Genomic DNA, 12797 nt, shown 5'->3' with positions numbered 1-12797 from the left:
TGGAAATGGAGCAGCCAGGACTTGAAATGGCACCCATACAGGATGCCAGCACTGCACTCAGTGGCTTTATCCACTATGCCACAGTGCTGGCCCTAGGATCTCTCTTTTACATGTGTCTGTCAAGGGGGACACTCAACTCTTTGCAAAGAAAATAAATAAAAAGACAAAAACTTTGACAAGTTCAAAGCATGTGTAACAGAGAGGCGGGTGTTGGCCACAGCTGTGAAGAGGCCGCTCGGGACACCAGCGTCCCACGTCAGAGTGCCTGGGTTTGAGTTCCAGCTCCACTCCTGACTCCAGCTTCTTGCTAATGCAAACCCTGGGAAGCAAATGGTTGGGCCCCTGCCACCCACGTGGGAAACCCAGATTGAGTTCCTAGATCCTGGCTGGGGCCTGGCCGGATCTGGCTGTTTAAGGGCAACTGGAGAGTCAACCAACAGGTGGACAATCCTGCTATGACTCTGTCCTTCTCTCTCTCTCTGTCAATGCCTTTCAAAGAAAACCAAAGTAAAGCATGTTTCAGTGATACAAAAGGGTATTCCTGTGGGTTTTAATGGTTGCCTGGTGCGCTCAACTTGATGGTGACACTGGGTGATACCACTTAGGGTTACCCGGTGATGTTAAGTGAGGTCCTTAACCTCAATGCCTCAGCTTTCTCTCCCAGAGTACAGGAAGCATCACACGGCTATATACTCGGGTCATTACCAGGATAATCAGACAAAGCATGGGGTGCTTCCAGCACATAGCCGGCCTTCAAAAAGGCTTCTTCCCACCAGGTACATGCAGAAGAGGCATTGCAGAGGTGGGAGCCCACGTACAGACGAGGAAAGCCAGCAAGTAAACAGCGTGAGGAGGCAATGCCTTGGGGAAGCGTCAGGATTCGCTGCCAGGAAACGGGGCGGTTAACGAGGGGAGGGACTGGGGAGGGAGGGCTCCTGCACGATATGGAGCCAGGGAAAGAGGCTGGAGAGTTTTGAAAGCTTTAAATTTGCAATATGGTTCATCCCCAAATGTGAAAAACTGCTGGTTAGAGAACAGGTAAGGGTTTAGGGGCCTGAGAACAAAGCGAGTCCCCAGGCTCAGTATGGAAATGACAGAGCCCCAAGACCTTCTGCCTGTGAAAGTCCGATCCTAAGAAGGGTTCTTCTGGGAAATTTTGGAGGCAAACTAGGGAAAGCCGGAGATCAAGGGTCCAGCGGATAAAGGAATCACTTTGTAAGTTTTATGAAATGGCAAAGGCAGGAGTGAACGGGGGCACGTCGAGACCCGCGGACGTGGAGTTGAGGACTTAGGGGAGACTATCTCAGAAATGAGTTAGACACCAGGAGAAGAATTGTCACACAGAGATTAATGCTAAAATCAAGGCCATTTAGTAAAAATCAAGAAAACATCTTTATAAGAAAGCACATAGGGACCCAGAAAATGGAAAAGGGATACTTGGTGCTCTGAGGGCTCCTTATTTAGCAATTCTGCAAGTGTAATATTTTTCAATTAATAGAGTTGGATGGGGGCGGGGCAGACCCAGACAGGAGGACAGCCACCCAGAGGAGCAGGCGCGGCGGCTGGGAAGCCACGGCGGTTCTAGCTGTGTTCACAGGCGGCTTTCTTAGGCAGCGCCATTTACGTATCGTCAGCATTTTCCGTGAGCCTCTATCCCTAAGCAGTGAGGCAGGGTCTCGAGAAACCTAGACCGTGAGACACAATCAACAATGCCTGGCCCTTCTAGAAATGGCAGAAGTCCACGCTGGCTGGAGCAGGGAGAGGCTGCACCCACCTGCCATTTCTTTCTTTTTAAACATGTTTTATTTATTTATTTGAGACATACCCAGAGAGAGAGAGAGAGAGAGAGAGAGAGAGATCCCATTCACTGGTTCACCCCCTGAATCCACACCCTCGCAGCCAGGGCTGAGGCCAGGAGGCAAGAATTCTGTTCAGATCTCTCATGCGGGTGGCAGTAACCCAACCACTTGGACCATCACTGCCGCCTCCCAAAATGCAGGAAGCTGGAGCTGGGAGCCGAGAACTGAACCTAGATACTCTGATATGAGATGCAGGGATTTTAAGCGCTAGGTTACTTCTGTTCTAGCTTTAGTACATTCAAAGTATGCCGGGGGTCAGTGCTGTGGTGCAGCGGGTTAAAGCCCTGGCATGAAGCATCGGCATCCATATGGGTGCCGGTTCAAGACCCGGTTGCTCCTCTTCCCATCCAGCTCTCTGCTATGGCCTGGGAAAGCAGTGGAAGATGGCCCAAGTCCTTGGGCCCCTGCACCCATGTGGGAGACCCTGAGGAGGCTCCTGGCTCCTGGCTCCTGGCTTCGGATCGGCACAGCTCCAGCTGTTGCGGCCATCTGGGGAATGAACCAGCAGATGGAAGACCTCTCTTTCTCTCTCTCTCTCTCTCTCTGTAACTCTGTCTTTCAAATAAATAAAATAAATCTTTAAAAAAAAAAGTATGCTGGGTGCCTGTCGTGTCCAGGCACAGTGCTGGGGGATGGGACCACCAGTCCTTGTCCATTGAATGCTTAATTCTGCTGGGGAAATAAGACACATAAATAGCTGTGCCACAGGTGATCGATCACTGCTAAGTGGAGTGAGGGAGAAGTTCAAGGCTTGACCTAGAGAAGTCTTGGGAGATCATCTGGTCTACCCATTCTTCTCACAGGCAAAGGAACAGGGAGAGAGAGAGAGGAGACAAAGCGGCCTGTACAGAGAGATCTGGCAGTGGCTTCTGGAAGCCGATGGAAATGCTTGCTCACTGTGCTGACATGAAAATCAGTTTTCTTTCCGTCAACAGTTTGGTATCCTCCACAACAGTGTCCAATGACATCAGCAGCGTGTCATATTTCAAGGTAATATTTCTGATATTTTTAGCAAAGAGATTCCACAGGTTTAATTATAATGCATTCACTTTCCCTCTCTCTGGCCCCATCCACCACCTTATGTGATCAGGCAAATGTATCCCAAAAATAAATGTGGAGAGAAAGCGAGGGAGGAGCCTGGGGAAGCCAAAGCAAACCCGTGCACTTGGCAGAGGGGGAGTGAGAGCGGTGCTGAGCCTGCCCCTGCGCTGGAGCAGACGTTTCTCACTCCTCACCTGTCCTGAGACCAATCCCTTGGCCATGCGTGCCTTCTTACGTGTGTTAAAACCTGTACAAATGGCAGCCTCTGTCTCTAAAAATGTCCCTAAATGCCTTTCCCTTATGGATGCTGCCGACTGTCCAAGAAATCCACCAAGACTAGCCCTGGGATTGACAGCTGGCTTCGAAGCATCTACCACTAAGGATAGGGACTGGGTGAGACTCTGCCCAAGAAAAACCCCACTGCAGGTATCAGCTGCCCAAGAGGAAGGCTGACACGTGGGACGCTTACCCGCCACCGCCTGCTCTTTTTCCCCTGGGTCGAATGCGGGTCTCCATCCCTACTGGTTTCCAAAGCAGCGAAAGCAGATGGCCATCGAAGGCAGAATTAACTCGAGAGGCATTACATGCGGGGGTTCTCAATGGCGTGCACCAGAGTAAACATTAATTACACGTTCCTTCTAGATGACTCGCAGCCCAAGACAGGCAAGGAGAGAGTCACGGATGGCTGCCCACAGTGCCCTGAACCTGCACACGTGCACACAAACCGCCCCCTCCCCCGGCCCATCACAGGTCCCCTGGGAGCATGTGTGTTCCACGCAGGTAGAAAGCAAGCAGTCCCCTCTGTTCTGCTGCTCGGGGAAGAGGGTGTTGGCGCCACTCACAAACCACACTGCAGTGACTCAGGGCGCATATGGACACACAAGACAGCCATGGCCACTGGTTCCTGCCCTCGCAGCTGGGCTTGGCACCCGGGGAGGAGGGCTCCTCGGAGAGTTCACAGAAGATGTGCATTACAGAAAAATGCTGCATAGATTTCCAAAGGTTTTGCACCAAAATAAATGGATCTTTTAATGTCATTTTCTAAGAACCTTAAATAATTATTTATTTGAGATGCAGAGAGAGTTGTGTGAGAGAGAGAGAGAGACCTCCCATCTGCAAGCTCTCTCCCCACACACCCACCGCAGCCCAGGATGGAGCCAGGAGCTTGACCCAGTCTCCCACGTGGGTGGCAGGGACCTATGACTGGAGCTGTCACTGTTGCCTCCCAGGGTCTGCATTGGCAGGAAGCTGGGGCCTGGAATTGAAGCCAGGGGCTCTGATATAGGGTGCAGGTGCCCCAGCTAGCACCTCCCTGCTGGGCCAAATGCCCGCTCCCGCATGGCGTTTCTGAGATACCCTCGTGTGCCAGGCTGTGGAGAGCAGGTGTCTGTGACAGGTGAGAGCTTGGCCCAACCACCCCCAACCCCAGACAGGTCATGGGGCTGTGGAAATGCAATGCCCCAAGCAGGGACCTGTGCAGGATGAGGGGACGTCTTTAGGTCACCTCTGGAGACGCACCTTTTGCTTCTTGTAAGCTATCCAGGGCGACTGCAAGTTTTCTCCCACTTTAGTCTTCTCGGCGTGGAAAATGATTACAACAAATTGTCACCATCGTCACGACGGCTTTGAGGGTTTATCCAGCAGGTGTGATCGGAGGTTGTAAGGGGGTTTTTCTCTAAGCCACACAACCAGGGAAACGCTCATCTCCCCATTTTACAGATAAGACTGAGTGTGAAGAGGAGAGGCTGGGACCTGCCCAAGGTTGCAGTTGGTACAAGCTGGGTAAGGACCCAGTGGCTCGGCTCTTAAAGCTGCTTCTCACCCACACCCCTCCCCAGAGGCCGCCATCTGGGGGAAAGATTTAGACTACAGCTGGTAAGTACTTGCCCTTTTTCAGGGATGTTTACCCTGTGAGTTTTATCTTAGCTTCTCGCCACCCTTGTGAGATGCTCCGAGCAGGTACCGGCCCCATCCAGCAGGCACAGAAATCAAGCCACAGGGAATGAAATTAAGGACCCAAAATCCCAGCTGTGCTCTCTCTGCCCAGGCTGCCAAAGGCCTCTTATGAAAGCACTTTTTTAAAAGATTTATTCACTTATTTTATTTAAAGGGTATACACACACACACACAGAGAGAGAGAGAGAGAGAGAGAGAGAATCTTTCATCCTCTGGTTCACTTCCCAAATGGACACAACAGATGACAGACAGGGCTGGGTCAGGTCAAAACCAAGAGCCGGGAACTCTGTCCTGTTCTCCCATGTGGGTGCAGGGGCCCAAGCGCCTGGGCCACTCTCCACTGCTTTCCCGGGTGCAGTAGCAGGGAGCTGCATAGGAAGCAAAGCAGCCAGGACTCAAACCTGTGCTCCCACATGTAACCTGCTGCACCACAACACCAGCTCCAAGCCAAGACTCAGCAAACCTGAGGACCAGGTGCCCCCCATGGGTAGAGGCCCAGCTGTGACTCTGGGCCGGAGCACTGGGGAGGGCGGAAGCCTCAGATCACAAGGGCACAAACCTAGGGTCTTGAGGAGCTGAGGTCAACAATTTCAAGTGCACGCTTGTTTCTGAACAAGCACGAGGGTGCTTCAAAAAGTTCGTGGAAAATGGACAGAAACTGGAATGAAAAAATGTTTATGTTGGTACAAAAAGTTCTGAAATCCATGCATAGCTTTTTCTTTTTTGAAATTTTTGTTTATTCATTTGATTTATCTGAGAGGCAGAAAGAGAGAGAGAGATCTTCCATTACCTGATTTGCTCCCCAAATGCCCACAACAGCCAGGGCTGGGCCACGTGGAAGCCAGGATCCAGGAACTCAATCCAGGTCTCCCACATGGGTGGCAGGGACCCAACTCCTTGAGCTGCCTCCCGGGGTGTGCAGCAGCAGGAAGCTGGAAGCAGGGGTAGAGCCAAGACTCCAGCCCAGACACTCCAATGTGAGAGGTTGGCATCACGAGGGGGATCTTAACCTCTGGGACAAAGGCCCACCCACAGCTGCAGCTTTTTCAAAGCACACATTTCCATGAACTTTTTGGGGACTGTCCTGGTCGTCACTGATTTTCCAATAACTTTATGGAGGAGCTTGGCAAAAGGACGGTGAGGACAGAGAACCAACCAAGGAAGCTGTCGGTAGTCATGCAGCCGGAGCCGAGGTGCACCTGCGCCAGAGGCCTTGGAGGAACAGGCTGATGTGGGCCGACCTCACTCATTGGTTATGCCGGGCGCACAGGGTCCTGGGTCCACCACCACCACCACCAGTCCTAAACGTGGGCACTTGGACAGCCAGCGAGTTCCTCCGCCTCTCACTTTATACTCCAGGGAACTCGGGGCCCAAGAGCGCGAGCACCTTCGTTGCCACTGATCCTGGGGTCAGGACGGGGCTGCAACACCTGGTACGTGTCTCCTTCCACGACCGCAGGCTGGCCCACGGACCACCAGAGCCCGCACACGAGCCCGGCCCTCAACATTGGGCCTCTCTCTGCGAGACTTGCTTTTTGAACTTTTCATTTGAAAATCACTACCCTTCATCAGGGAGTTGCACAAAGTCTGTGCAGGGCGGTCTCAGGCGCCCTTCCTCCTGGCCCCTCTCTCATCTGCCGTGGGCTGGCACAAAGCCCACCCCGCAACCTCAGATACGCAGACTGGGAGCGCCTCTCCTGAGACCAGGTTAGGAGCAAACAATCCATGGCATTTCTTTCTCCTGTCTTATCCTACCGCAAACCTTCGCGTGCGCACACACACACACACATACACACACAGCCTAATCAGCAATAATTTCACTCCTGAATATTGCTAGAAAGATCACTAAGCCAAGCTAATCAATGGTCCCAGCCAGCCACTGGTCCCCAAGAGAGGCCCAGACTTTCCTCCACCAGCATTTAACCCTCGGCAGTCTGAGTTCTTACGCCCCCGTCTTCCAGACGCGAGCAGGAAGGCTGCTCTGGGAAGCATCCGGTACCTGCAATGATGTTCATAACTTGACACCTTTCAAAAGCCTTGTCTGCGCTAATGGAAGCAGACATTGTGGAACACTTCAGAAGGAAGGGCTCCCTCTCATGTGCACCCCCCGGGACCCGAGTGGTTCACGCAGGAGGAGGAGCCGGGGGCCCGTTCCGAGTGCGAACAGGCAGAGGAGGCAGGTAGGGCTCGGCAAGGCGAGAGGGGAGAGAGCATGACAATGAGGAGAGAACCCACAGGAGAGACAGCAGTTTAGCAATTAAATCTGACATCGACTTAGACAAAGGCTCTTCACTGAGCAGAATAAAATTCCTGGCCAGGTTTGTGCACCTATGAATAAAAGCCACATGTCACTTGCTTTTTTTTTTTTTCTGGAAGCAGAAGGGGCAGGGAGGGGAGAGGGCTGGGGTCAGGAGCTGATGCGGTGGTTACAGCAGGTGGACCCGCACAGCTGCACATCACGGCGGGCACGCATGTACTGAACACATACTATGGTCAGGCCCTGGGCCAGGCAGGCACTGGGAACTCCAAAGGTGACTAGTATGGGAGTAACAAGGCAGGCAGCCAGGCTTTGAGCGTTCAGGAGTTGGATCTGCCAACATGTAGGAGGGGGAGCAGGAGGGAGATCGGGGGTGCATGGGAAGTTCAGGTAGCACCATGATTTCCACTCTGGCTGCTCTGCCCCCACCAGGAAACAAATGGGTCCCCAGCGGGGAAGGAATGAGAAGAGGGCCAGTGACCTTGCATGAAGATGCACAGGGGCACGTGGACACCAGGACTGGGGTACCCTGCCAAAGGACACCTGGCAGGAACCCAGGGATGCCCACTCGGCTCCTGGCTCTACCTATCCAGGGGTCACACAATGAGCCAGGAGTCTACACTCGGCCCTGCTGGCTTCACAGAGGGACTGGCCTGGGCCACTCCATGGGGTGGACAGAGTACACGGACCCTGCCCACAGAGATTTCAGAGCCCTTGGTCACTTTCAGGTCACTGGGTTTTCCCCACACACCTTCACCTCTGGTTTCCTAAGCTGCAGGATGAAGTGGGGAGTCCTGCTGACATGGGGCACTGCCCAGCCAACAGTCAAAGAAAACAGCCCCCTTGCTGGGAGGCCTCGGGCTCTGGAGCCACAGGACTGCTCCACACCCAGCAAATAAAAGCTGCACCATTGTTGGGCCCAAGGCTAAGCCCGTCACATGCATTCCATCTTCCCAACACCCCACCAGGTGGGTCCTATTGTTACTCCCATTTAGCAGATGGGAAAAGTGAGGCCTTGTGGGGTTCAGCTGCTCAAGCTTCATGGGTGCCAGGACCTAGACTCTGCTCTTAAGCACAGTCCTGTGCTGTCCACAGGAGGCCCACACGACAGCAAAAGGCTAGGAAGGACCAACAACATGGGGCTGGGCTGACACAGGGGACTGCGGCCGAGACCACTCCTGTGGTCTAAGGAGGGAGGCCGCAGAAAGACACCCCTCCCCCACCCCCAGGGCGATGATGCCAACAACAGAGGGGGCCCGGCTGGAGGCCAAGGAGAAGGACCTGCACCCAGGCACAGGGCAGCCACAAGCCCAGCACCCCCAGGAAGAATGTCAGCTGCCTGGGGCCTCCGCGGGCCTGTGAAAGCCCGTGTGAGAGAGGCCAAGGCTGCTGGCTGGGTGGGTGGGAGCCCCGAGGTCCAGCATGTGAGGGATTCCTCCTTCCCCAGCCACACAGGGGGCCCTCACTCCAGGGAGCCAGGGCCTGATGTGGCCTCCATCTGGCTCCTGCTTTCCCCTCTCCTCTACCGGACCCCGGGGTGGGGGGGGGGGGCAGAGAGGCCAGAAAGCTTGCTGGGACTGAGTCGCCTGACCTGTGTGCCTTTGACATTGCCTGACCTTGGCCAAGTTGCTCCTCGTGTGTCCTGGCTGGAGCTCAGGGAGCTCTCCACCTGCCTTCACCTGGGCTCTGCCAGCCAGATGGGCGGGTTCGGTGGTGCCCTTGGGAAGAGAGTCAGGCACGAGGACCCAGGGCCGGCCCCAGTCACAGATCAAAGCTGGAGGCAGAGCCCTCGGCACTGCATAGCCAGGACCAAAGCCGGGAGAATCTGTCCCCAGCAGCCGGGAAATTGAGCCATATTCTCATTCTCATGTGCTCACCTCCAGACTGGAGGAGGGGAATGGGTGTGGGGAGTTGAAGGCACCCAGCCCCTCCAGGCCTCCGGCAGGTGGCATCCGACAGGAGAGAACCTTTTTTCTGATCACATCAGCAGATTCCAGCCCCAGGTTCCATTTTCGATTCGTGACCCTATCCCCCACCCCCTCCCCAGCTCCGCCCTGCCTCGCACTCCACCAGTGCACAGAAGTTGTATAGCAGCCTGAAGATGCTGATGGCTTAACTGGTTTAATTTTTTTCCCAGCAGCCCTGAGGGGTTTTAACTCTTTCCTCCTGCAGAAACCAGAGCTTTTGGAGTTGAATGTTTAAACTCTCACTGGGAGACTCATAAATATTCGAAGTCACTCTCTCCCTCTCTGTTTGATTAGGAAATGAGCCTTTAACTCAATGTAATCCCCAAGCCATTAACAAAAAAGCCCTCAACAGCTCCACTATTAGAATTTCACTCTTAACCCACCGAGGATTGAATTAGATTAACATAACTACCCACAATCTGAGTTTATTTTCTGTGCCAGATAGAAATGTGTTTTCAGGAAAGGCGAGAAGGGGGAGGGAGTGGAGGAGGGCGAGAGAGAATGGGAGGATAATGAAATGTAAAAACAGAGATAAGAAGAAGATGGACAGATAGACTGCACAGTGAAGTGATGGCGAGAGAGAACGCTGCGTGTTCTCCAGCTTCAAACCCCTGCCAGCTGCCACTTGTTATTTATGGGGTAGAACTCGGCTATGTAAAATCATTTGAATTAGGGGAGCACTTTCTGGGCGTTTGCAGTTCCTTCTTCCCCGAGATGGGTGGGCTTGCACCTGAGCCCACTGTGTTCCAAAGCACCTGCTCGTTGGCCCCTCTGTCCCCAATTTGGGAGGAGGTCAGGACTGGATTCCTGTGTGCTGCAGAGAGGGGAGCCACATAAAACACCACACAGCAGCTGTTTGCCCATGTTCAGGGAAATAAACAACAACAAGGTTGGAACGGCTTAGGTTTTGCAGCCGCGAAGTCACAGACAGCCCCGTGACCAATTGCAGTTAAGAAATCAGTTTGGGGAAAAAAAAAATGAGTTTGATGGGAGCTCAGACCACACGAAATTAATCGTTACTGAAGCAGAAACTAAGCCATCAGAGTCTGCCTTATGCAAATGCACTGAAGATTCTGCCCCCCCACCCCCACTGCACGTCTGTCCCTACGTCCAGAGGAAGGGGACAGCCACATGCTGAACGCGAGCACGAAAGCCAGGTGCTCCATCACCCGGCACAGCTAAACAAGCCTCCACCCCACCTACAGCGTCTGCAGGTAGCCGAAGGAAGGGGCAGCTCCCAGCCGCCTGTCTCGACAGATACACTCCTCTCTGGATCGTGCACGCTTTGTGAACACAGGACCAGTTCAGGAATGCGGGGCTTTCTCCCTGTCCATTTAGTCATGCGTCTGGGCCAGGCAGGCTCTGGTACTCAAAGGTTAAAAAAAAGTCCCACTTTCCCTGAAAAGCCATTGCCACCTACAAGTCCATGGCAACAGCAGGCGGCTGCGATTCCCGAGCGCAACGTCTCAATCACTCGATTCACTTGCACTTTAAGTAACGATAACCCACCAAGCAAATCCCACTACAGCATTATTGAGAACCTTCAGCCGGATATGTTTATCAAGAGAGAGCCCTTGGTGTAGGAAAAATAACAATAATGTCACATGTAGAGCGCACTGAACTCCTGGGCTGCTTCTTTTCTTTCTGGATTTCTTAGGCTTGACTTCCCGTACTTGGGCTTAAGTAGTGACTGGTCCCCTCCTCCCCTTTATCCAAACTCCTTCCCGGTTTCTCTACTTGAATGTGTGGAGCTCACCTGCTAATCTCTTACTCCTGATTCCCTACTGCAAGATAATGAATGAGTGCATTAAACACATCAATGACCCTAAATAAGAGACAGGTAGAAAGGAAACAACCAAGGAAAGGAAAGTTAACATTTCGAAAAAGTCAAAATAACAGTGAGGTTAGGTTGCTTCTACATCCACATTATTTCACTTCTCCCAAGCATTTGGCCAGTAGAACTCTTCTGTTTATAACCAGAAAAGTATCCAGACTTCTCTCCTTTGTTTAAGGCTTCTAGACGGTAGGAAAGATTGTTTCTCTGTCTGGATACTTTTTTCCACAAACAAATCCAGACGCAGTCCTCAGCCACAGAGCGATGGTAAACATCGTGTAAGTAAATAGAAACCCCCGCTAGAAAGAATGAGATGGGCTTAGGAAGCTGCGCACCAGACACACTAAGCATCACCCTCCGGATTCTGTTTTCAGAACCCAGCATTGCCAGCCCTCTGTGAAGACTATGAAGGCATCTCCCCAGCTATGAAGTTTTCACGGGAGGCTCCAGGCAGGTGAGCCCCGTGGACCCCGTGGACCCTGGACAGTGGCTGGGGAGGGCCAGCTCCAGAGCCAGCCCACGTGCCCACAGAGCCTGCGCACTGCCGGGGCTGTCCAGAACAAGCACGGCTTTCACAGAACCACGATATTAAGTTTCTTGCTTTGTGAAGGACGCAGAGAGATGCCCTCAACAGCCCTCCACACCTGGCGGAGAGTCCCCCACCCCCCACCCCCACCGGGACAGGAGTGAGCCAACCAAAGCCGGGAAGGCAGGACAGATCCTCCCACGGCCCCCCGGCTCCACGGCCAGGGGCAAAGCCCCTTTCCCTCACAAAGCCGCAGACCAGCCGGCCATCAGGGCTGCCGTGACCGTCCCTGGCTGAGGGGACGAGCCATTCATCATCACCTGTCCCGCATGAACCGGGTCTCCCCTCTCTGTCACCTTCTCCGGGCTCCCCGCACGCACACCAGAGCCAGCCGCCAGCAAATAAAAGTTTTCACACTGGGAGACAGAACGCCCCGCTGAGCTGCGGGTAAACTTTCCCTTGCCCTTTTGATTGACTTACTTTTTCTCGGCGAAAACAAACACAAATCAAAGGGAGCCTACTGGCCCCAGAGGAGCTCTCATCCCTGTCCCACCCAGCCACCCCGGGACCCTCTGACCTTCTGACAACCATCGGAGAAAGGCCACATTTTCCCCTCGGCCACACACAGATGCTTCCAGCAAGGAAAACCAGGATAAAAGAGCAGGCGTGGGGAGATATTTTTATCCATTGAGAGAGAGAGAGAGGGAGTGGAGAGAGAGAGAGAGAGTAGGAGAAAGAGCAAGAAGACACAAGGCAGGAGCTGGGGCAGGGGACAGGGAGAAGTTGGCCACTTACATGCTTGGCGGGCGCGGAGCACGGCCCGGGTGGCGTGGGCTGCCTCTCAGGTGTGTCCAGTTGCTGACGACTCGTGGCTCAGCTCCTCCGGCACCAGCTGACAGTCCCCTGTCTGTGTCTCTTTGTGGCTAAGGACACAGTACTCCCAACCTATAAATAGAGCCCCACTCCGTGATTGATATAACAGGCAGCTGACAAAAAAAAAAAAAAAAAACTCACAACCATAACCAGGTCTTAAACAAAACAGCCAGAGCTCCAGACTTCCAACACCACCGAGCCCAGGCGGACTCCACAGCCGCCGATGGGCACGGGAAGGGGGTGGGGGGATGTGCACTAAAGGGGAGGAGGAACTAGGGGAGGGCAAAGAAACCGGGGTGTGTGTGGGGAGACAATGAGGTCTCCAGTGGGCCAGCAGGCACTTGGGGTCATGGCAGAGCCGCTGAGTGATGGTCTTGGCGGCAGGGAGTGAGGGGAGGAGCCGGGGCCGGGGGTCCTGACCCGGGGAGGCACAGGGCCCCTGGATCCTGTGCCCAGGGCCCTGTGGGGCTGCAAAGTCCTGACT

The 12797-nt window shown here is 53.7% G+C and overlaps 1 protein-coding gene across 2 annotated transcripts in view; it reads right to left on the bottom strand.

Annotated features, from left to right (window-relative positions):
* Positions 1–12449, bottom strand: part of ESRRB (estrogen related receptor beta) — a 168055-nt gene extending 155606 nt beyond the window's left edge. Inside the window, exon 1 of one of the 2 annotated variants that reach the window (XM_008272007.5) lies at positions 12236–12449. In XM_008272007.5, coding sequence (XP_008270229.1) covers positions 12236–12237 — 2 coding nt within the window. In that variant the 5' untranslated portion in view covers positions 12238–12449. Of the gene's footprint in view, positions 1–12017; positions 12098–12235 lie in introns of those variants that run through there. The other variant, XM_089322419.1, reaches the window with a different exon arrangement.
* Between the last annotated feature and the right edge of the window lie 348 nt (positions 12450–12797).

The sequence above is a fragment of the Oryctolagus cuniculus genome, chromosome 20, assembly GCF_051225735.1.
Source record: "Oryctolagus cuniculus isolate XC-2025 breed Fujian yellow rabbit chromosome 20, ASM5122573v1, whole genome shotgun sequence".
NCBI lineage: Eukaryota > Metazoa > Chordata > Mammalia > Lagomorpha > Leporidae > Oryctolagus > Oryctolagus cuniculus.
The sequence above is the reverse complement of the archived record's forward strand: the minus strand, read 5'-3'. Positions and strand labels throughout refer to the sequence as shown.